General features: G+C 37.0%; 1 protein-coding gene across 2 annotated transcripts; it reads right to left on the reverse strand.

Moving 5' to 3' along the window:
* Positions 1-421: 421 nt before the first annotated feature.
* Positions 422-23,198, reverse strand: cpne2 (copine II). Of its 2 annotated transcripts, none has more exons than XM_059506597.1 (16): positions 22,865-23,198; positions 18,251-18,453; positions 16,970-17,149; positions 16,716-16,790; positions 16,558-16,629; positions 16,384-16,467; positions 16,136-16,225; positions 15,736-15,834; positions 14,761-14,844; positions 14,273-14,332; positions 11,136-11,269; positions 10,974-11,028; positions 9,960-10,011; positions 9,746-9,879; positions 1,510-1,746; positions 422-935 (listed from the first exon to the last, which is right to left on the reverse strand). In XM_059506597.1, the coding sequence occupies exons 2-16, from the start codon at positions 18,422-18,424 to the stop codon at positions 828-830; spliced, it is 1,638 nt and encodes a 545-aa protein (XP_059362580.1). In that variant the 5' UTR covers positions 18,425-18,453; positions 22,865-23,198; the 3' UTR covers positions 422-827. The 2 variants fall into 2 exon arrangements, with proteins under 2 accessions (XP_059362580.1, XP_059362579.1); XM_059506596.1 differs by lacking the exon at positions 22,865-23,198 and adding an exon at positions 20,486-20,639.
* Positions 23,199-23,740: the final 542 nt, after the last annotated feature.

Consider the following 23,740-nt stretch of genomic DNA (forward strand, 5'->3'; position numbering starts at 1 on the left):
CTTGCTGAAAACAAGGCTTAATATCTTATCTTTTTGCTTCTTAAGTAAATTTATCATGAGTTACAAATATGATTTAGATATTTTTTATGGACAAAAAGCTACAAAACAACATCTTTAAAATGACACATGAAATCGCAAAAATAAGACTTTAAAATATTAAGCTCCTAAGGTCTTTGAATATTTTGCCCTTCAGTTTTTCTAATGACTTCAAATAAAAATCAAATGTAGCAAACTTTTCAAAGTGATCAATGCAGAGTGTTCTAAATGCAGAGCGTTGCTTGATCACTTGTTATTTGAAGGTGTTATTTGTGACTCACTACCAACCTGCAGCAATTTTCACAAGCAAAGCGCTAATCAGATCTGGAGCCTCAGTTCCCAAATCAGTTTGTTTGTGTGGTATGTGATGCAAGTGCCAGTCATAATTTTCTCAAATGAAATTTATTGACCTGAGTGGAACATAACCGATAAAACTGTACAAAATCAACAACACCACCTTGACCATGGCACCATACGATTAGCACTAAATACAAACCACTACATAAAGTACTCTAGCTTTCACTTCTCTTAAAACACAGAAAATGGTAGTATAAAGTTACATTCAGCCAAATACTGTTACATATTTTGTGACAGACACAAAAATGGCCGTTGCATTTAGATCGGTATCATCATATATGCTGCCTATATATAAACCAATAAATAAAAACATTTACTAAAAACACTTCTGTACAGAAAAAACATGCACTATGTTCATTGGATTGGTCAAGGGGGGTCTGTAAACAGTTAGCAGGTTTTGGCAACATGCAGTGTGAACTCCAGGCATCCAGCGCTTATTCTGGCATTGTGTTGCTAGGCGACAGGTTCCTCTGTTTGAAATACTGTGTGACCTGTTGCGGCAGCTCTGCCAATACGGATTTGGCTAAAGTTTCCTTCGGAGCCTGCGAGAACAACAAACACACGCAACAACATCATTGAGGATGCACACGTTGGCAGTGGCCACTTGTTAGATTGTTAAATCCACTTCCATGTAATGAAAACGAAGAAATGGCAGACACGTTCGCTTGAGCGGCGGTGAAAGTTGGCACCGTTTCCTTCCATATTCTCTCTAAGCTAAATGAATTTTAATTTCCTCTGAATGGAGCCCAAATGAGAGAGTGCTGCCCGTTCCCTCCTGCTGTTGAGGAAATCACATGGCCCACAGACCGCCCACTCGCACTCCTACTGAAGATTCTGTTTACATACGTGATCCAGGATTGGATTCACGTCAGAACAACAAGAAACTATCCAGAGGTCTGAGGCAACAGAAATATTGATTATATGCGTAAGCATCTGGGCATCTGGGTCAATTCATCTGCATAATATTAAGAGTTTAATGCTGCTTCGGAAAGACCTTTTGACCTGGCACTGAAATTACCATTTTAAAAGCATTGCATCATGTACCCTATGACAACAGCCTTATATAACTGAAGCAGTGCAGAATCGAAAGAGGAAACCAGGATGAGAAACACTCACGTTGCGAAAGTCCCTGAATGGGACAAACTGCACGATGTCTCGGACCGCCTCCTCTCCCGTGTAGGATCTGAGCGCACTGCTGTCTCCGTCCAGAAACTCCATTGCGGTGAAGTCAGCGTTGCCCACCCCGATGATGATGATGGACATGGGCAGCTTGGCGGCTTGAACTATAGCGTGACGTGTCTCGTCCATGTCACTGATCACGCCATCAGTAATGATCAGTAGCGTGAAGTATTGCTGCAGAAGGGGTAAGAGAAACTATTAAAGGAGTCTATGGAAGGTTATATCGCTTTATTGCAGTGCTAAACTGTTTGAATATTACATACACTAAATTTGGTGCACTTTCTGAAAACATCTTGTTAAAACAGAGCAGAGAAAGGCTCAGAAAAATCTGATTAGAATTTTACATTTTCTGAGAAAATTGAGTTTGCGCATGTAATGTAACGCAATGCTAGGGTGTTCTGGGTGGTTGCTAGCCTAGGGGATTGCTAGGGTTATTAGGTAGTTGTTAGGGTGTTGTTTTACAACTGAGGTAGTTGCTAGGGTGTCACTACAGCATACTGAGTGGTTACTAGGCCATTGCTATGCAGTTGCTAGGGTGTGTCTTGGGTTTAAGTTAGAGGGCTTAGATATGGAGTCCACAATGCTAGCTTGCTTTGGGTGGTTGCTGGGGCACTGCTTAAGTATTTCGTTGCCAGCGAGTTGCTAAGGTGTTCTGTGAGGTTCCTATGGTGCTGCTACATGGTTGACTGTGTGTTCTGGGGGTTTAATTACCCAAGTCCAAACTAAATAAATAGCAATTTCGGTTATTTTCTAGGCAGGTTGTTAGGTAGTTGTTAGGGTGCTGTTATAAAATTGAGGTAGCTGCTAGGGCATCGTTAAGATATTCTGGATGGTTTCTAGGGCATTGTTATGTGGATGCTAGGGTTTACATTCCCAAGTCAGAAGAGCCATTTCTATGATTTTCTAGGCCTTGGATGTGGGGTCAACAATGTTTGGGTACTCTGGGTGGTTGTTAGGATGTTGCTATTCAGTTACTAAAGTATTTGGTTTGGTTGATGGGATGTAGCTCTTCTTTTGTTAGGGTGCTCTGGGTGGTTGCTAGGGCATTGCTAAAGGGTTCCGGTGGTTGCTATGACATAGCTGAGATTTTTCTAAGATGTTGCTAGGGTGTTGCTATGCAATTGCAAAGATATCTGGTTTAGTTACCCAAATAAAAAGAACATGCATTTGCTAGCATTTGTATATATTTGTTATTTTTTTGGAGGAGGAGGAGGAGGAAGGGGTTATATTCCAAAGTCAGAAAAGTCTTTTTTTATTCTAAGCCATATCCACAATAATAGCATGCTCTGGGGGGTTGCTGGGGTACTATTAAAATATTTGGTTGCCAGCTGGTTGATAAGGTGTTCTGGGAGGTTAATTGGATGTTGCTACATGGTTGCTAGGGTTTTTTTTTGGGGGGGGGGTCTAATTACCTAACTCCCAAGTAAACTGTGACAGCTATATAATTTTTTAAGCTAGCTAATAAAGCTAGGGTTTTGTTGGTTGTTGCTAAAGCATTGCTAAGTTGTTTGGGCTTGTTTGGGCTGGGGCGTTACTAAGGTGTTTGTGGTAGTTGATAGGGTATTGCTATGCAGTTGCTAAAACATTTGGTGTAGTTGCTATGCTGTTGCTAGGCTGTTTTAAGTGGTTGTTAGAGGCTTGCTAAGGCATTGTTATGCAGTTGCTATGGTGTTTGGGAGTTTTACATACATAAGTTAAAAAAAAATAAGTAAAAAGAGCCATTTCTAATTTCTAAGCCCTAAATATGGAGTTCATGTTTAATAAAATAAAATTAATTAAAATGTATGCATTTAGCAGGCGCTTTTATCCAAAGCGACTTACATTGCATTCAGGCTAACAATTTTCTACTATCATGTGTTCCCTGGGATTTGAACCCCCAACCTTGCGCGCAATGCTCTACCACTTGAGCTACAGGAACACTAATATATAACATTACTAATATAATTTATTTATTTATTTTCTGGGGGGGGGGGTGAAATTTTACATATAATCACGTAAAAAAACAAGCTCAACAGTTTGATGTTTTGAAAAACCTCTAACCCTTAATTAAGAACAACACTATTACAACAGCAAGTGCTGCTAATGACAGATATTTTATCTAGCTCCAAATCCGACGGTTTCCTTGGGATTACAAAGACAGAGTGAAGGAAAATAAGACACAAAGATGTGCTGAATTTCTTGTTAAAGTTGCCACACTGCCCCCCCCCCCCCCCCCCCCCCCCCCACACAGACACACACAACGGGCAGACAGACGGGGAGCTGGAGGAAATGTGTGGAGGGATTTACGCTGTCACTTTCCCTTCCTCCTTCTTTCCGTGGTAGCTCCTCTCTGACAGTTACACTTAGCATGGAACGCTGCCTGTCTCTCCAGCCCTAATTCATAGACAGCATATTTCAATATTTCCTCAAGGAGTCCAGCCCTACTGCTCACACGGAAAGAAGAAAGTTGGATTCTGCCACAGCAGAAATTAGACATAAGAACTGGGGCTTTAGAGACTGGTACAAAAGCTAATTGGACTTAAATTTAGCTGGTGATGTGACCTAAATAGGCAAACAGCAGAAGAAACTGTTCTTTATTTTTTCCACTCTGGTGAGATGAGACCGAAATCAAGTATTTACCACAGTATACACTCTTGTGGACAACTAATCTTTGATTCAAGTGCCTCCAAACAGTGTTGCATAATGAAACACCATTCTAAAGGGTTCCCTTGCCTGCTCTACAAAAATATTTCATCACTTATGCAGTCTTTGACTTGTGTTGCTTGCAAGTGCTTTAAAACTTTTCTAAAGATGGACCTGATTCAAATCTAAGCATTAAAATATTAGGATGGGCTCTTTTGACTTTATACTTAGCAACTTAAACAATTGGATGTACAATTTTCACCTTTTGAGCCATAAAAGGGCCAAAAACATTTAGACAATCATTCAAAAAGTTTGGGGTTGGTAAGATTTTTCAAATGTTTTTGAAATAAGTCTCCTATGCTCACCAAGGCTGTATTTATTTAATAAAAATAGAGTACATAACTTTTTCTATTTTAATATATTTTCAAATGGTGGCAAAACTGAATTATCTGCATTATATACTACAGTCTTGAATGTCACATGATCCTTTAGATATCACTCTAATATGCTGATTTGGTACTCAAACATTCATTATTATTATCAATACAATAAAATAAAAACATTTGTTTTGGTTAATATTTTTGTAAATGTCTTCAGTATTGCTTTTGATAAATTGTATTCGTCCTCATTACATAAAAATATTTATAGAAAAAAAAACAGTAAAAATAATCTTTTGAACAGTAGTTTATATTAAGAGACACCCAAGTCATATCTAGAGATTTAAATATCATAGAAACATATTTGAACACCCAGAACGCCCTAGCAACCATGTAGCAATGACCAAGTGCATATTAGCATCACAGTGGCAATTTTTGCAGAAGCAAGAACCACTCATCTTTTCTTGAAATTGCCAAAAAAGGGTTATGCAATAGATCACAGAAAATTATTATCAAAAAGGCAGCATAAACAGTGGACATTTATTTGGAACACAACTAGACACAAACCAAGGCCGTGCCCCCTTCCCTTAGGTGTATTATGACCAAATGAGCAATACAGCCATGCGTAACGGAACAAGGAACGAGGCTGTGCCCCCTGCTCTAACCGCCATACTGTATTGCTGAGACACTGTGGGCAGCACTTCCTGTAGGCACTGTGTTAACCTTCCTGAATATACACACTCAGAACATAACGAAGTCACACAAGCTGTCTTATCACTTACCATCCAAATAACCAACATATAACAAATGCAAACCGGCAAGATACTGCAGGAAGCATGTTGAAAAACAACCCTTATTCGTTTGGATTCCCTAACCTTTACAAAGACACTGTTTGGACAGGCTTAAACGCAGTTAGTATCTGCTAGCTGCTGGGTTTCTTGCGGTACCTGCCCAGGGTCACTAACAGTGGACTGTGTAGACAGCGACCTTTTCCTCCCTGCTGTGTCCTCTGAAGTCTGGGCTTTTGATGTGCTAACAGACAGGCTCATTACCGTCTCATTATCCAGAGCAGAGGCATATACGCTGCTAAACTGAATATTTACAGACACATAAAACTGATTGATTACCTCATCAAGTGTTCAAACACTAAATTCACACACCCACAATGCAGCTTTATGAAACCACATTTCTTCATCTGAAAAACTTTCTCTGGGAGTTTCTTCTTCAGCTACAAATGGTCTGTATAAATACATATACAATATTCCCGATGACCTCATGGCCATTCAGTTGTACTGGAAACAAATACTGACTATGGCACACTTGACGAATTCACAAAACCTCTTTTGCTTTAAGAGAAGCTGTGAGCCTGCAGCACTATCTTTCTCCTACCGCATTAAGGCTCTATTCTTCTCTATCTCTCTTCACTACCCATTTTTATCTTTTAGAGGTGACAGGGTGCAATTAGGGATAGAAAGCGCTCTAGGCTCTCCTGAAGGAGGTTAAATAATAACTAACTATTAAGTTTTCCTTCCAGGCCTAGTGTGCACTGTGTTCGGCTCATGATTCGGCACCAGAGGAACTGCTTGCGCTCATCCAGGTTATAGTTTTGATTGGCATTAAATTTTGAATGCGTACCAGGAGAGATTGAGCTATGCAAATTATGCATTCATTGCCTTTCATTGTTTTATTTTCAGTTATTTTAATCATTTAAGCAGCAGAATCAAATAAGGTGCTCAGTCAAATGTAATTCTTTACAAAACATATTTTGGATGAATTCCAAAAAAAAAAGTCCAGGTCTTAATTCGCCCCAAGCAAAAATGAGAAAAATAATTGATTTGCTGAAAGACAATGAAGCATTTTTTGACAATAAATTTTTCCTCAAATTCTAAGTGTTTGGACACTCTACTTCTTTTTAAATATGTGTATTTTATAATTTACGCTAATGCACAGATAAAGTTTTTATATATATTTTTTTTCAGATAATATATTTATTATTTATTTATGTCGAGTATTTTAAAATAGTTATATTAATTTTCTAACATGAATATTACATAATACATATTTACATATAATATAATTAATTTACATATATAATACACACATATTACATTATATCAAATTAGATAATTTAATTATGTAATTCATTTTTATTTAAATTCTTAAGTGTTCATATATCATGGCGCACATTATACATATTTGTTGTAGAATATTATATAATGATACATAAATCACAATGCAAACATTGTTTAAAAAAAACAATAAAAAATTCTTTTTTATTGTAATTTAATTTTCTTTATGCACTACATAATTTATTTGGGCTGCAATATGACCTGTACATGCACATAACAGGCATCATCCAAGTTCCTTTTAAATTTATATAATATCTCGTTTTAACTTATTTAAAGATTTCAGTTCAATGTAAAAAAAATTATAATCTGACCATGTCTTGCCAGTCGTCTTTATGATAACAGCACTGGCAGGCTATGTAGCCTTGTTCTCTCACAACCACTAAAGAAAAAAAAAACGTTACTCCGTTCTCCTTCTCTGAAGCTGGCCTTGCTGCTGGCCTGTACACAGAGCAGACCTAAGGGCATAGCCTCATTAGTCATTAAAACCCAAGAACAACTGGGGGAAAAGAGAACATTTGTTCAGTGAATCAACTTCTATAAATAGCTATAATTGAAAAGGGATTTTAATGGTTGTTTTCCACTGGGCTGATAATAAGAGCAGGAGAAATTGGGCTCACTGTGCTGTTCAAAGCCCCTCAGCAGACTTTGAACTAACAACCGATGGCACATTTTGTGAGTCAGTGCTGTTGTCTATTACACACACCCATCCTACACACAACACCAGCAAGACTGATCACTGACTTCTCTTCCATCTGCATACAAAGAAAGCACAAAACATACCATAAACGTAGTCCATGTCAATTGAATTTGGCACATCAGAGACAAAACTTGGGAGATTTGAGTGCTGAGATGGAGGGATAGTGTTTCTAAATTTGTGTTCCTACCACAAAGCTACTATAGCGTCAAAAACTACATCACGTAAGTTCTATACTGTAGATTATTTTTTTGGTACTTTTATGATGCATGTTTTGAACTTGACACTCACCACTCCCTCTAATTCACTGAATGGAAAAAAAAACAGCTAGTACATTCAGCTTAACTTCTCCTTTTGTGCTCCACAGAATAAAATTAGTCATCATTTTGGAATGACATGAGTGGGGGTGTAAATGATGATGACAGAATTTGTATTATTGTATGTAATTATCCTTGAATACAGTGAAGCCAACAGTCAGTTTAAGAGTAATAGAAAGTGTCTGTGCTACAAATAAAGTGAGAGAAAATTCAAAATATATGAATGTAAAATTAGGTTAGCAATTAATTTAAAATTGCCAGCTTAGAATCAGCTAAAGCCAAGAAGTACTAACAGCTAAGTTTTTTTTAAGCAAATTTCGCACACGCTCACAGGAAGTTAACAGAGTGAGCTAAACTTCACAAGTGGAAAGCTGCAGGAACACCCTGCCTGATGAAACACAGACACATTGTGCTATCCCGGAAGAGAGTGAGCCCCGGTCTGTCTGCATGTGCCTCGCTCAAATGTTGCACCTATCTAGGAAAGCGAGGAGCTTTTACAGTTTCCTCTCAGCGTCTGAGGGGGAACACAGAGTCATACTGTTCCTCTCTCAGCTGAGAGATTTGCATAAAGTGAGTGTGAAAGTTATTCCAGTCTTTCCTCATTCTTACAGATAAAGTTGACAAAATGTAATGGGATGTTATAAGACTCATAAGGCTTTTAAATGAAGACTTGCTATCTGGTATTGTGCTGAGACACACACACACACACACACACACACACAAACGGACCAGTCTGTACCCTAAGGACAAGCCTTTTTGTCCATTTAATGAGTGGCTACTAACTGTTAAACTGCTAAATAGTGACAGGAGGCAAAATGCATCATTTGCTTTTGCAATTAAAGCTTTTAGCAGATGCTCTTATTCAGATGGACTTCTAAAGTACCTTTGTGAAGTTGCCACCCCATAAAAATAAATAATCAACAAAAATATGTCATTCGTTTGTGCTGATTTGTGCCGCAAAAACAAACGTTTGTGCTGGTTTGGTGTTTGAGATTTAAAACATTCTTTTTTTGACCGTGTGACGTCACTCTCCACCCCATGCTGCCCAAATCTGTGCAGTTCGTTTGTGCTGGGTTTGTACCAGACCTGCCAGTTTGTGCCATTAAAACAAACGCTCTATGTATTTTCCTTCCTTAGATATAAATGATCTATTTCCCTTGTATCTTCCCTTGTTTAAAATGACTGCTTAGTTTGTGGGTCATGATTTTTTTTATTTTTTTTAATGAAAACACAGCAACGATAAAGACAAACTCACTTATATTAAATATAGACAAAATCACTCAAACAAACTCAAACAAATACAAACTCACTTTGAACGGCACAAACCAGCAGAAATCGAGCACAAATGAATGTCACCAGTTTAGAGAGATTTTGATGGCATGCGGTGGAGATGTCACTGTTGATGTCACTGTTCATAAAAAGTTTATTTTCATTATATAAAAGAAACGGTAATTGTTACAGGGTTTCTTTAAATGGCACAAACCATCACAAATCAATCACAAACGACCATCACTGGTTTTGTGCGATTTAGACAAACTGGGGTGGAGAGTGACGTCACATCTTCCGAAAACATTTTGGTTATATCTAAGGAAGGAAAATACATTTGGAGAGATTGTGGCAACATGGGGAGGAGAGTGATGTCAAAAACATAATTTTTTATATCTCAAACATCAAACCAGCACAAATGTTTTGCGGCACAAATCAACACAAATGTAGCACAAATGAATGGCATAGTTTTGTTGATTACTTCTTTTCATGGGGTGCCAACTTCACAGAGGTTTCCAAAGTGCTTTAGCATCACATGTGAAACTGCCATGGCCAACAGATGGCAAGCATTTCAGAAAGTTATCTGCTAAATCCATAAATTTATCAGTGTACAAGCTATCATACAATCCGAACAAGCTAAATGTACTTCCGAAACAGGTTTGGCTTACTATTCCAAGCATTAGATTGCACCTAGATTAACCAGCTAGACTTCCTTCCATACTTTTCCTCAAGAAAACCCATGATCCTCTTGAATGTTTTGACACTTACTGCTGCAGTGTCCTGTTGGAGGGCCTGGGTAGCGAAGCGGGCCACGTGGTTGATGATAGGGGCGAAGTTAGTTGGTCCATAGAAGCGGATGTGAGGCAGGCAGTTGGAATAAGCTTGAACGATCCCCTCCACACCTGCATGCACATAAATCACCATGATAAATACTAACTTAACTTTATCTGTGGATGCTACGGAAAATGTGTGTGAGCCTCACCTGAGCAAAAAGGGTTGGTGGGGTTAAAGTTGATTGCAAATTCATGGGATACCTGGAATATAAATAGAAAAAAACAACAACAATAACACATCAGTAGCTAAAAAAAGACAACAAAAATAGGACTAATACATTTTTAATGTCACAATCAACAGCTGGAGTGTCCTCGATGGCCATCTGGTGATTGTGACATTTAATATTTTTATGACACATACAGAACTACTGTTCAAAAGTTTGGGATGGTTTAGGTTTAATTTTGAAAAGAGCTGTGCTACTTATTTTTTTGTAGAAACTGTGATACATTCTTCCAGATTTCTCTGATAAAAACAGAAAGAATAGAAAGACTGAACAGCATTTATTTATAAAAGAAATCCATCATGTTTTTATGGTCACTTTTGCTCTATTTAATGCATCCTTGCTAAAGTATTGACTTCTTTTAGACTATTGGACAGTGGTGTATATTTCTTATATAATTCACTGCAATTACTAACAGCACAAAGATGCCTTATTCGCAAAAATCAATTTTCTGGCACAAGTGCTATTTTTCGTGTTATGCTTTGTTTATAATTTCTATTGATCATAGCTGCAGTTATCCGTCAATTGATAAAGAAGATACTGTAACTGGGCATAAAATACAAACGGCAGAGATAAGTGCTAAAAGAAATGCAAAGCATTAAAATAAACAGCACTAAAGGCGGGTGCAATTCTTTCCTTATGAAAACCCCCCCTCAGACTTCCTTGTATTCATTCCAGTGCCATGGCAACGCAGATGGGATGACAGTTGCATAATCATTGTGATATGTGAGTATTATTCATTTTCTTTATCTGCCTCTTCGCTGTCTTGCACTTCAAATTCTCGTTTCCATTTCACAATTCTGAAAGCTTTAGCAGTCTCAAGCATTCAATTCCATTTGATTATTTCAAAAGACAACTAGTATGAGATGCACATAAATAAACACACAAAACTAAATTAACGTGGACACAAATGCACACACAGTTACGGATGCTTTTTCTCACCTTCCAGTCGGGTGGGAGTTGAGCCCCAAATCCAAGTGCAGGAAACATTTTGTCCCTGTGGACATAAAGTGTGAACGAAGGAGTGTGATTTTATCAGACACTGCTTTTGTGGCCATATGTAGACCTTTAAACTGTGTTTTTATTTAAAACACTGTTACATACGTGTCATAGTCTTGAATGATCTGGCCTACAGCCCAGATGGCGGACAGATATTCGTTGCTGCCCATTGGGTTGATATAATGCAGAGACGACGGCTCCCTGGCGTTGCCATTGGACGCTGTGAAATCAATGCCAACCTGAAAAAACACACATTCACAATAAAATAAGCTAATGCGTGCCAATTAAGACTGGTGTATAAAAAAATACAAGCAGCTGTTAGTGCGATGCATTTCATAAGCTTTTCCTTCAGTTAGTGGGGCATCAAAGCTCATAGCTAAAGGCGACACTGTTAACACCCAGGGAGGCTGTACTGCCAGATCTGCTCAAGCTGAGATCTGATACCTCTGTCCTATGGCAGTCATGAACCGGGAGACATGTTCTCCGACTACATCCTTGCAACAAAACATGTTTACCAATGCAGGGGAGACCCTGTGTCTATCCTCCACACTTGCTAGAGCACACCTAAACACTGGATGATCACTCCCCTGAGGCTGAAAACAGATTAATGATGGGAATGGAAAGGGAAGAGGGTGGAAATGATAGGAAGAGGGGAATAGGAGGTGACAGAATGAGGGTGCCCTTTATTGTAGTCGTCCTCACATTGCCTGTCATGGCCTCCGGGTAACCGAGCTGTGAAGTTTAGCGCATGAGTATAAACCGAAGTGATGTCTACTATATTTTCTCTAGTGTGGTTGTTACAACTGTTTCTTTGTGGGAGTATCTGTCTTGCAGTAGATAAATATGGAGTCATGGAATATACAATACGCCCTTCACACCATATTAAAGAGAGAGTTCAGCTAGAAATTAAAATTCTGTTATCGTTTACTGCCCTCTTTTTTAAACTTTTGTTCTTCCGTTAAACAAAAAAGGAGACATTTTGCTTTCCCCTCAACAACGGCACCATAAATGATGGCAGAATTTGCATTTTAGGTGTACTGTTCAACAAATTTTGTTTTTTACCTCAAAATGACATAAAATAACCTACAGACCTGGGCCAATTCTCTATTCAAGAATTTTGCAATGTCCTCTGCTACAGTGAGTATAATCCTAAAAGCTGTTACTCCATCTTCAACATAAAGAGAAAACATCTCTTCTGAATGCTGCATTCATAAGTCTGTTTGCCCACTGTTGAACCCTGAGTTTGACCGGCTTAATAAAGATGCTGTGAGTACTTGTTAAACAGCTGCACTGAAGCTGCATGAGGACTGAGAACTGAGATCACAGCTGCAATGCTGAACTCTTCGCATACAAAAAGTATTCTCGTCGCTTCATAATGTTATGGTTGAACCACTGATGGCAGATGGACTATTCTGATGATGTCTTTGATACTTTTCTGGACCTTGACAGTGTAATATACTGTACTTGACAGCCAATGGGACAGACACAAGCCTCCCGGTTTTCATCCAAAATATCTTAAATTGTATTCTGAAACCAAACAAAGCTTTTACGGTTTTGGAACAACATGGGGGTAAGTGATTAATGAAAAAATTTCATTTTGGGGTGGAGTATCCCTTTAAGTTCAATGACTCAATTATCCAGTCACATTAGTTAAAGGAGTAGTTCACTCACCCCCCATGACATGCAAGATGTTCATGTCTTTCTTTTTTCAGTTGAAAAGAAATTACGTTTTTTGAGGAAAACATTCTAGGAATGTTCTTCATGTAATTGACTTTAATGGCGGCCAATGGGTTGAAGGTCCAAATTGCAGTTTCAATGCAGCTTAAAAGGGCTCTACACAATCCCAGTTTAGGAAGAAATGTCTTATCTAGCGAAACAATCAGTCATTAAAAAAAAAAATATATATATATATATATATATATATATATATATATAGATATATATATAGATATATATATATAAAATTAAAAATGTATTACTATATATATATATATATACACTTTAACCACAAATGGTCGCACTAGCTCTGCGATTCGTTTGCATGTCTTCACGCATTGCATAATCACTTTGTAAAAGTCGCACATGGTTAGCTCTTCATCTCTGTATTTTGGTTAAAAAAAGTAGGGTAGGGCTAAAAACTCCATCTCATTTTCTCCTCCAACTTCAAAATTGTCTGACATCGTTGTTGTACTTTTTCTTGTAAAGTCAGTGCAAGAAAAAGCATTTGTGGTTAAAAATATATACATTTGTATTTGTTTTAGAAAATGACCAATCATTTCACTAGATAAATTCCTTAAATAAAAAGGAAGTGAACTACTTCTTTAACAACTGAAAGGCTGAGTGAGCAAACAAAACTCTTATGGCTTCAGAAGTTCACTTCTAGGATACTTTTATGATTTATTGACTTCCTTTTTGAAGCTTAAAATTACCAGTACCTGTTTAACACAACTGAATGGAAAAAAAGCATGGGCAACAGTCTTCAAAATTTCGCCTTGTGTGTTTTAGCATAAGGAAATAAAATGTTATTTTTGGATGAACTAATCAAACTTTAACAGATAGGAAAATATTTAAACATAATAATAATCTTTACAGAAAAACTGCACTGGTGAAATCTGTGAGGGCTTATCATAATCTGCAGGGTAACAAACAAGCATGCATCATAGGGTGGCGTCATGCAAACAAGATATCAGAATCACTTTCCTTTGTTCTGAGGCTCACACAGCTTCTCTTGCTTTCTCTCCCTCTCTCTTTTTTACATCCCTGTGTCTCTCTGTCTTTAGTTTCAAATGAGAGACATGGATCTCTACACTGCAGCACACTGTAACTATAGCAACCTGTAAATTTCACTCACTTTCTGTATAATTTCTTACCAATCACACTGGTGAAGGCAATTGAGTCACATAAAGAAACAATATATAGAGCCTGCTCAACTGGACAGTGTTTGGAAAGAAAGCTTTTAGAGTACCGGATTCAACAAATTTGACTTTAACCATCATTTGCGCTCAGCGATGTAAACCATCAAACAGACACTTCAAATCTGACACTTTACAACCCTCTTGATTGCATTCTGCCATTGTGGTTTTCAGCTCAAATTTTTCTCAGTGACAGAATATATTTTCAAAATCATATGCATACAAATGACATTTTTTGCATTTTGCATGCATGAACACCCCTCCCTTCAAATCACTGAAAAAAAAAAAAAAAAGACATTCATTTTCCAGAGGTGACGTTATCATACTCACAGTAAACATGAGCTGACAGCCACCCAGAATATAGTCCAGGAAGGAGTAGTCTCTCGTAATCTAACAAAGGAACGGCACAGCAAAACATTTTATATTCACATATACAAAACACGTAACCACCCTTTCACATTCCCTCAAGCTAAAGGTTGTAAAAAGGCTGTTAATGTGAGTTCAAATTGAGATTTAGTGAGAATAACTGAGTCATGTTCTATTTTAATGCCTGAATCCATCAATAGAGGTGATTAAATGGTGACGGTGCACGAGTGACAGGTGTTTTGTGCTGATATTAATACATGTTATTTAAAGAGGATTTAGCACTATTAAACTAATCTGACAGTGAAGCCACAATTAAAGGCCTTTATTCATAATATAAATTTAATTAAATAAGCCGGAACATGGACGGTGCCTTTAATGTGCAAGCAGAATGTATTTAATACTGCTTTTTTGTTGCCTGTGAACAGCATTTTCATTCCCATTTTTTTCCTTACCTTGCATGACTTCATTATTATAACCCCAGAGTTTTTGTAGCTCTTTTTCTTCTGTTTTTTAGGATTAATGCATTCAAACTCAACCTGTGAACAGAGAGAACTGTGTTATTGTCCACTTTAATTAATTCTATATTTATTATAATCAATTAATAATATTTTTTTGTGAATTCAGACAAAAATATGGATTAAAATACTGTAAAATATTATTATTTAATCACAATAATATTCATTTGATTTTGGCGATCTTGAATATTTGCATGTAATTTGCAGCAATTTATTCAGATTATATCCTGGTCTCTTGATATTAGTAGCAGCAATTCTGCTAATATAAAAATCTGTTAACTCAGAATCAGCTCTCTTTATTTGAACCAATGATAACATTATTTTAAGATCTCTCTAATGCAAAAGCTCAAGACGGATATTTTTGTATTAAAGCTGCCTATTCTGAAAAGATAATACAAGTATAAGCATCATCTGTGAATTCTAGTGTGATCATGGGTGACAATCACTGCAGGAGCTCAATTAGTTTACAACATGGCACAAAATACATCATATCTCCTAGCTAAGTCTGTGCAAAAGAATGTCAGTCCCTGAAAGGAGCAAAAGGGCATTTATTAGGATACTAACTCTTTCTCCAGGAGAACATTTACACATGCTCTTCTTAAGAGTGACTGGCGACACAATGCTTGCTCTGGTAAACAAGGCAGCGGTAAAATAAGAGTGATTTGCATCTCAAAAGAGCCAGTTACTCTCTCTGTTTCTCCCTCCCACCTCTTTTCTCCTCTCTGTCTCTCCCTCTCTCACTCACTAATTCTCAGTTTCATTATGCCAGATAATGAGGCATAGCTTGTACTCACATAGTATTCTGGCGCAAGAGTGGCAGGCATTAGTGTGAGCCAAGCTTTACTTCACGCATTTAGTTCCTACATTCTGGAAATTATGAATCTCTACAGTGTTAATTGAAGGCAAGCCCACCTCCACTCCGTTCTGTGCTTCACTCATCTTGTTAACAGTGGTCTGAAACTCGCCGATGAAGTCATGGCCTCCGTCGTTGTCGTAATCGTAACACAGCACCTGTGACATCACACATTGTAGCATTATAAATGTCTTTAAATTATCAATTTGATGTATTCAATAAAAGTATTCATATCTTTTTTTTAAATTGAATGGTAGTGAAAATGCATGATTTCTGCCAAATACAAATAGCTTTTTTCACCTGAAATAATCAAATTTCTAAAGCTACAAATTTTTTTCAGCTTTTTTTCATGGATATATTTTCATGTTTATATATTAAATGTTCTATTAAATTACCTAGAGAATATTCTACTGGTAATAGTCACACACATAGACTAATACACAAAATATAGAGGCACACCTTGATGTTTCTGTCCACATCTCCATTACAAAGTGAGATTAGAGGCACTGTGAAAGGCTTCCATACAGGATCCAAAGTGTTCTTAATGACCTGAAGTCACACACACAAATGGCTATTATTCTCTTCCTGGCATTCATTAAATGGATGAATACAGTCTGAAGCACAAGCTTAACATTTGATAAAACTGTTGGAACAAAAGTGGACTTAAATGAGAATATCAGCAACATAGATTCTATTTAGCATCTCACCTCTGTTCTGTGAACCATCATCCATTTCCCATCATCTCCTTGTTTGTGGAATTCTAAATAGGGATCGGATTTACCGAAAAAGTCCTGAAAAACAGCCACAAACAAAAACATTATCATCCTCTATCAAGCGCTTTTTTAAAGCACTTGAATGGTTTTCACAACCTCTTAACTCACCTTTTTATCCAGCTTCCTCCCACACATGGTTAGGGTGATTATTCTGTTGTCTGATAACTCCTGGGCTGTTATCTAGACCAAACGGAGCATATTATGATGCTCGGTTACAAACTCTGTAAATGCATATGTCTGTTATAGTCTATTATGTGGTTTCTTACTGTGATGGCCCCCTTCCCTGCTGGCTTGCCATTAGCCAGAATCAGTGGTCGATGTAGATTCTTATTTGACACAATCTAAAACAGAACAGATGGCCTGATAAACGCACAAGTAGAGACAATACAGAGAGCTAATTTAACATAACTAAGATCATAAAAGCTCACGTTAATTGCTTAAGGTTATCTCATTACAGTGGTGTGAAACAGCATATAGCAAATTGATCTGGAAGTAGGTCAAATATGAAAGTGTACCATACCACTCCCAGTGTGCAGGTGAATTCACCCAAAAAGTCGTGTTCGTAAAGCTGGGTGCTGCATTTGTCCTCGTCAAACATGGCGAACTTTAGCTTCTGGACCTCCTCAAAGTGGTAATCCACTTGGAATTTTACACCAAATACTGGATTCAGATTGTTCACGGCAGTCTCTGTTCGTGCCAGCTGTAATGAAATATAACATTTGATTAACAGGATTTACACCCACTTATGATGCAACTTCATGCATTCATTATATTTCTTTCAGTAGTGTAATATAAAGTATAAAAAAAAACAATCGGTATGTTGTTAAATGCATACATGTTAAACAACAGTTCAATTCATTGAATGCAATATATTTTTGAACCCTCCTAGCCTTATTTTCATTCCTGACAAAATTTAAATATGACACTACCCTGATTAAGACCGCAATCATTTGCATATTTTTTTTCACTATTACTCAAAATGTTCTTATTACTGTAATAAGGTAATAAAATATTAGTGCAATAAAAAAATGCAAAATTATAACTTCAAGGTATCGCAAATGAAAGGCAGCACAACGGTAAATCTTTGTATACAAAAATATTCATATTTAATACGATTAATTATTACAGTAATGAGAATGATATTATTTTGCATTACTCACAATCAGTACCATACTGGTGTAACAATCATAAGATCATTAACAGCTTGGGCAGAATCTTTGTTTATTATTTATGGAAATCTGTTCTGTAAATTATCAGCGTTCTTATTTTCCTATAAATATCATGTTCTAAAATGCATTTAACCATGCATTTTTATACTACAAACACATTCCTTTGTTTGTGCCTTGGTGTTTCCATGGTTACAGTGTGCTGTGGAAGAGTGATTTCATGTGCTGGCTTGCCCTACTGACCAGCAGCACTGGCCTGTGATGATTGGTCCGCTGAGGGCACAGTCCCATAGAGACTGCACAAACACGCGTGTCCTCGCACTGCTTCCTATTTTGATCCTCGGTTCATTTTTTTATATTTAGTGTATGAAGAGATTCGTTTTCCTCTGATTTTGCTTCCTACATGCCAGCTATTTCAGCTTTCCATGCTTCCAACTTGTGCTTATGTCCCCAAAGATATCTCTACATATCTGTTATTTTACAATCCCAATTCCATCTTCCTTTCTTTCATATTCACATGTCAGTCGGGTTTCTATCTCTTTCTATCAGCAGATTTTATTAAAGGTTAACCTGTGTTATCCACAGTAAATCTGTGGAAGTAAGGTGGAAAGTGAACACATTTTATCACATCTTACCTCCACCCAGTTGCCATCCACATCATGGAAAAGAACACAGAAGGGGTCAGACTTGGATGCCACGTCGCGGTCTAGCAGGTTGGAGCCACAGACGGAGAGCTCTACCTTTGTGACGCAGTGCTGGGACCCAATGGCAGGACCCACGTCGGGGCCCGAGCCCAGAGTATAGGCCATGGAGATGGGTGTACCTCGTCTCCCACACCCTGGGTGCAACAAAAGAGTATTTCTCTATCAGTATAATTTCTTATATACTCATTTGCAAAGTATCATTCATACAGTAAAAACTAAATCTAATTTGAACCTGTAATAAACATAAAATTTTAAAAGGGTCATGAACTGAGAAATCAAACTTCCCTTGATCTTTTAATATGTGACATTGAACCATAAAACGAGTTGCAAGTCGCATGGGTATATTTGTAGCAATAGCCAGCAACACATTGTATGGGTCAAAATGATTGATTTTTCTTTTATACCAAAAATCAAACCATTCTGTAATTTTCAGAACTCATAACTTTCTCTTTAAAGGTGCTCTAAGCGATGCCGGGAGTCGTAACTTCTTGTTTACGTTCAAATTGTTGTCAAATTGGCTGGAACAGTTTGTTATGTTTTGTGGTGCGGGTGAGCCCAGTTTGCTTTTCTTGTTGTTTGTGGAGCCTTTGGTGTCTAGAGAGACCCCGTTTTTCTAGGGGACAAGCAGCTAGCGGATAGTGAGGAGATGTTTGCTGGATGTGACAAAAATGTTTTGGCCTAAAAAATGTGTGACATCACTTAGAGCACCTTTAAGGTCTCTGCACACAGCCTCCAAAACTTTCGTCCAACAGTAATGTCGCAGCACACCAAGTGTGAGTAATTGTTTTTATTATGAGAGCACTATTGCTTTGTCTGTTATTTATGATTGTTTGATAAGAGTATTTATGCATTTTTAACATAATTCACTGCACTGCAGCATCCAACTGTGAAGGATGTAAGCTGTCAAACATATACAACTGTTAGTCAGTCATAGCAGTGGGAGTTTACTTCCGACTTGAGTCTACAATCCACCATGACTATTCAAACAGAGCATTCTGATGATAAGTGGGGTCAAAAATAGGAAAGAAAATGGCCAGTTACTTCTAAATTAGAATGTTTTTTTATGTAACAGTCTAGAGGACATTAAAAGGACCTCAGAGAACAGTACAAAATAATAAAAAGGAAGTTCATGATTCCTTTAAAACAAAGACATACTATGACATATACTATGACATAAAATTATGAAGTATTTTAATATTACTTTAAATAAAAAAAATTGTAATTATAATTTCTAATAGCACATTTATAATGCAGAGCAGAGCATGTAAATTGCTTTTTCATTAAAGGTCAGGTCTTCCCGCCAGAATAAAAAAATTTTTTTTACCCCTCAAATTGTTATTTTGCTACTACGATTTTAATGTGAAACTGAAGCATTTTCATCAATGGTCTCAGACCTTTGGACCCCATTGTATGTGTTAATGCACTCTAAAAAATGCTGGGTTGTTTCAAACCAACCTTGGATCAAATATGGACTAACCCAACTTTTGGGTTAAAAATTGAATTACAAAATTTAACCCAACAGCTGGGTTAGTCCATATTTGACCCAAAGTTGGGTTGAAACTACCCAGCATTTTTTAGAGTGTGTCTAATTCTTTAAAGTAGCAATATCACAACAATATAAAACCTAGAAAACCTACTGTATCATAATTGACACACATTTCTAAGGCCTCTGCATTACTAACATGTAACAGCATTTTAAAGAAATGAATTACACATCATTGTTTGACCTTTACACACAAAAATGACTTGCCCACATGTCTTAGACAGGGATGCTTCATTTCATGGTCCTCTGACAAACAATTCCTCAAAAACACTAAACATGAAAACACCCTATGATTTCCACACACATCGGTGCCGGTAGACACACGCACGCAGAACACGAGCGTCACACCAGGACATGAGGAATACAGCGAGGGCTCTTGTTGCTTAGATACTGATGTACCACTGTCTCTTTCCATGTTAATGTCACAAACCACAATTAGGCTGTGACCATAGAAAAAGCAGGATGGAAAATGACTTCACAATCATGTTTTTTGTTTCTGTAACCTCAACGATTTATTTTGAGAAAATGAGGGCCGAAAAATCTATCTTGGACAAGCTTGTTATATTAAATTATAAACAATTGAAACTTTTCTCGATCAGTTAGGAAATGAGACGAAAACTCACCTGAATTTCCATCCCAAAACGGCATCTTTGTAACCTCTAGGGTTGTTCGGATTGGAAATGAACTCTGTATCTAAATTAGCATTATATAGTGCAGTGTTGGTACCCATTTCCAGAATAATGACATGTTCCACATGACTGTGACGTCATGGAAAACGGGATACACGGTCTCAACAGTGTGCACTTAAATCTTGGTCAAGAAAGCGCACACCCAGATGAGACACGTGTAATGTCAAAAAAAACTCCACAAATGAGTAATCCTCCACCTAACCTTGCATCCTAGTTTAATCATTGTTTTCTGGGAATAATGTCCATAAAATCATTCAGAATCTTATCCCACCCATTTGAGGTCAAGATGGCAACACGTTGCCTTAACCTAAGTGATCATCAACTCAACACTTCATTACTTATCTCCAAGGTTCAATGCCAGATAGCACACAGCTAGACACTGGAGTGGAAAACAAGTGTAAGGCTGTAATCACATATGGAGTAAATTGTTATCATTTTAATAACCATTTAAAATATTGCTAAAGTATAATCATAAAGAACAAAGCAAACTGTAGTCATAAAAATTGCAACCTTATTTCATTGTTGTACCATGAAAACTATCCATTCTATCTCTATGTATATGTATATATGCGTATAAATATTTATTTTTATATTATATTATATTATGAGGGACAACATGACATGCAATATTTCAACTCTTGTATTGACCATGTAAGTAAATGACAGTTTCATATAAAATGCACTATATCTAAAAAGAATGTGACAATTATTTACAAAGAACTGTTTACATGGGAAAATATTGTCCATTATATATAGACACTCATTTTTTTTTCCTATGCGATAATGAATAGAAATATTTAAATAAAAATATGAGCTTCCCTTCTGCCTAGCCACATAGATTCCACATAAACTTTAGTTTGTTTTTGTGAACTGAGGTGCTGTTCACAAGTTTAACTTAAACCCTGAACATTTCCTTAAAGGAAAAAAAGATGTTACCCATAGATCATTTGCAATGCTCCTAAATAACTGTGATTTAATCTGATTTCCTGTGTGCCAACCCTCCAGAAATGGAACATAAACTACCAAAAATCAAACATCTATACTTTCCATTTAAGGAAGTTTAACAATTACAACGTAATTACATAATTTCCCTATCATACTGTTCTGCATTATCTTCATGGTACAATAGGTTTAAAAGGTGTGCAAACTAGCAGCAAAGAGGAAGCTCTAAAGTACCTGATATCAATTTACTTTTTCATTTCTTTCATATCAAAAGGTGCAATAAATAATATCTTATTAAGGTATCTTATAGGTTACATGTTTTAATATTTTTTCATTTGTCAACATTGTGGGCTCAAAGACCATTATTCAAGTATCTATGTGTCTTGAGTTAGTGTTGCAGTTTAAGCATCACCTTTCTGCTCAAGTGTCAAACCACATCTACCCTTAAATATCACAAAGCGCAACATCCTGTTGACTCTATGATAAGGTGTTGAGCAATACAGTGTAGAAAAAAAAGTTTATAATGGCTAACTGTAAAACAATATGAATGGAGGTTGCGGCAGTATATGTGCAGTTAAAAATTCTCCAACAAAAGGCAAGTGGGTCAATGAAGTGGCACTCATTTTGCCCTGACCTATTAAGTTATTTAAAATTGCATTAAAATGCAGTCATGCAAAGAAAAACTTGCACACATCTCTTCTATGATGAGTATGTTTTCAATTTCTGAATTAAAACTCACTTTTTTTGAGCATGAAATCAAAAATGTCTAAGAAGTGCTAGCATAGTTAGTTTTTATTATTTATCTAAAAAACAGCCAAGTAAGGTTTTTTTATTTTACCACCAACATGTCTTCAAGGTGCAAGGAAAGTAGTACTTTATACTTGGTTACACCATGTGACAGGTTTTAATTCATTAAATCTATTTTTTTTTACATACATATATTGATGTTTCCAAAACATTTATGTACCCAACAAGAATAAATTGAATTCAGGTAAGGCGACTTCTTGACATTTGAAAGGTCCTTATTACATGAATTCATCCTTCAAAGATGACATTTCTAAGAAATGTACGTATGGCAACGGTATTGATAAAAGATTTCAAATTTTTATCACCCTGGACACAATTATATGACGCAATTATCTTAAAATATTCAGAGGTCTCTTTGGTTGTTGTGATGCTTAGGTTAACCCAGAATTATTTTAGGCTTTTTTTTCTTTGGCTTCTCAGTTTGTTGTTTTCTTAATCGTGCACACCGGAACTCATTATGTTCTTGTTACTTCCTTCCAGACGTTAACATGTAACAAACCCTGCGTGTTTGTATATGGGAATGATTACTTCATAAAGTCACTGTATAACTCAATAATAACTCACCTGTCGAAGCTCTCGCGCAATACGCAGCCTACTTTTCCTTAGCGTCTTCAGTCGTTGTTTCTAGTGCTGGTGGCAGAAACTCTGCGTTTCAATTATTATGGTATGTTTGCATTATCCAGCAAAAAAAAATGTGCCAAAGTATGATATTTCAGAAGGTAAAAGCCGTTTAAGAGGAAAGCGCTTCGCTGTGGTTAAAGCGCGTGCCTACTCGAGAATCGCGCGCTGAGCGAGCCAACAGTTGTGTAGCTTTCACAGCTCTGAACTCCGCCCGTGTCCACATCTGTCATTACCATGAGCTAGTCTCTTCTGAGGTATGCCACCATCGAAAAAGAGCTTAAAAAGAAAAGGAGGAAGACAAGGAATGAAAGTAACACGCTTGTTTTATACGTTTATACATCTTGGTGTATTTTTGCTGATGAGCGCGGCGCGCGCACGCATTGTTCTGAAGAACTTGTGAGGGAAAATATTTTATAATTAAATCAAACGTATGTATTGTCTACTGTTTCATGCAGTCTAATTTAACTAATTTAGATTTTTTTTAAGTCACAGACCATTTGTTGTGGGATCACTGATATACGCTTGGAATTGATGTGCTCTTCATCATCCTTGTCGACCGCTATAAACTGCGTGTATGAACGTAAGATGTGTTTTTCTTTTTCTTCTTGATTATGTTGTACATCGTGCCATCATAGTTACGGGGATGTGTGATTCAATCCAGGTGAACAGTTCTTCCTGATAAACCCCAGCAATCCACATCCTTACAAGATCTACCGTGTTGCTTTAGTGCCATCTAGCAAAAATATTGCTCCGTGCAAGTGTTTGAAAAAGAGCCCATTTTTAAAATATGTCCTCTTACAAATAACATACTACCACAAT

Source organism: Carassius carassius, chromosome 23 (genome assembly GCF_963082965.1).
Source record: "Carassius carassius chromosome 23, fCarCar2.1, whole genome shotgun sequence".
Lineage (NCBI taxonomy): Eukaryota > Metazoa > Chordata > Actinopteri > Cypriniformes > Cyprinidae > Carassius > Carassius carassius.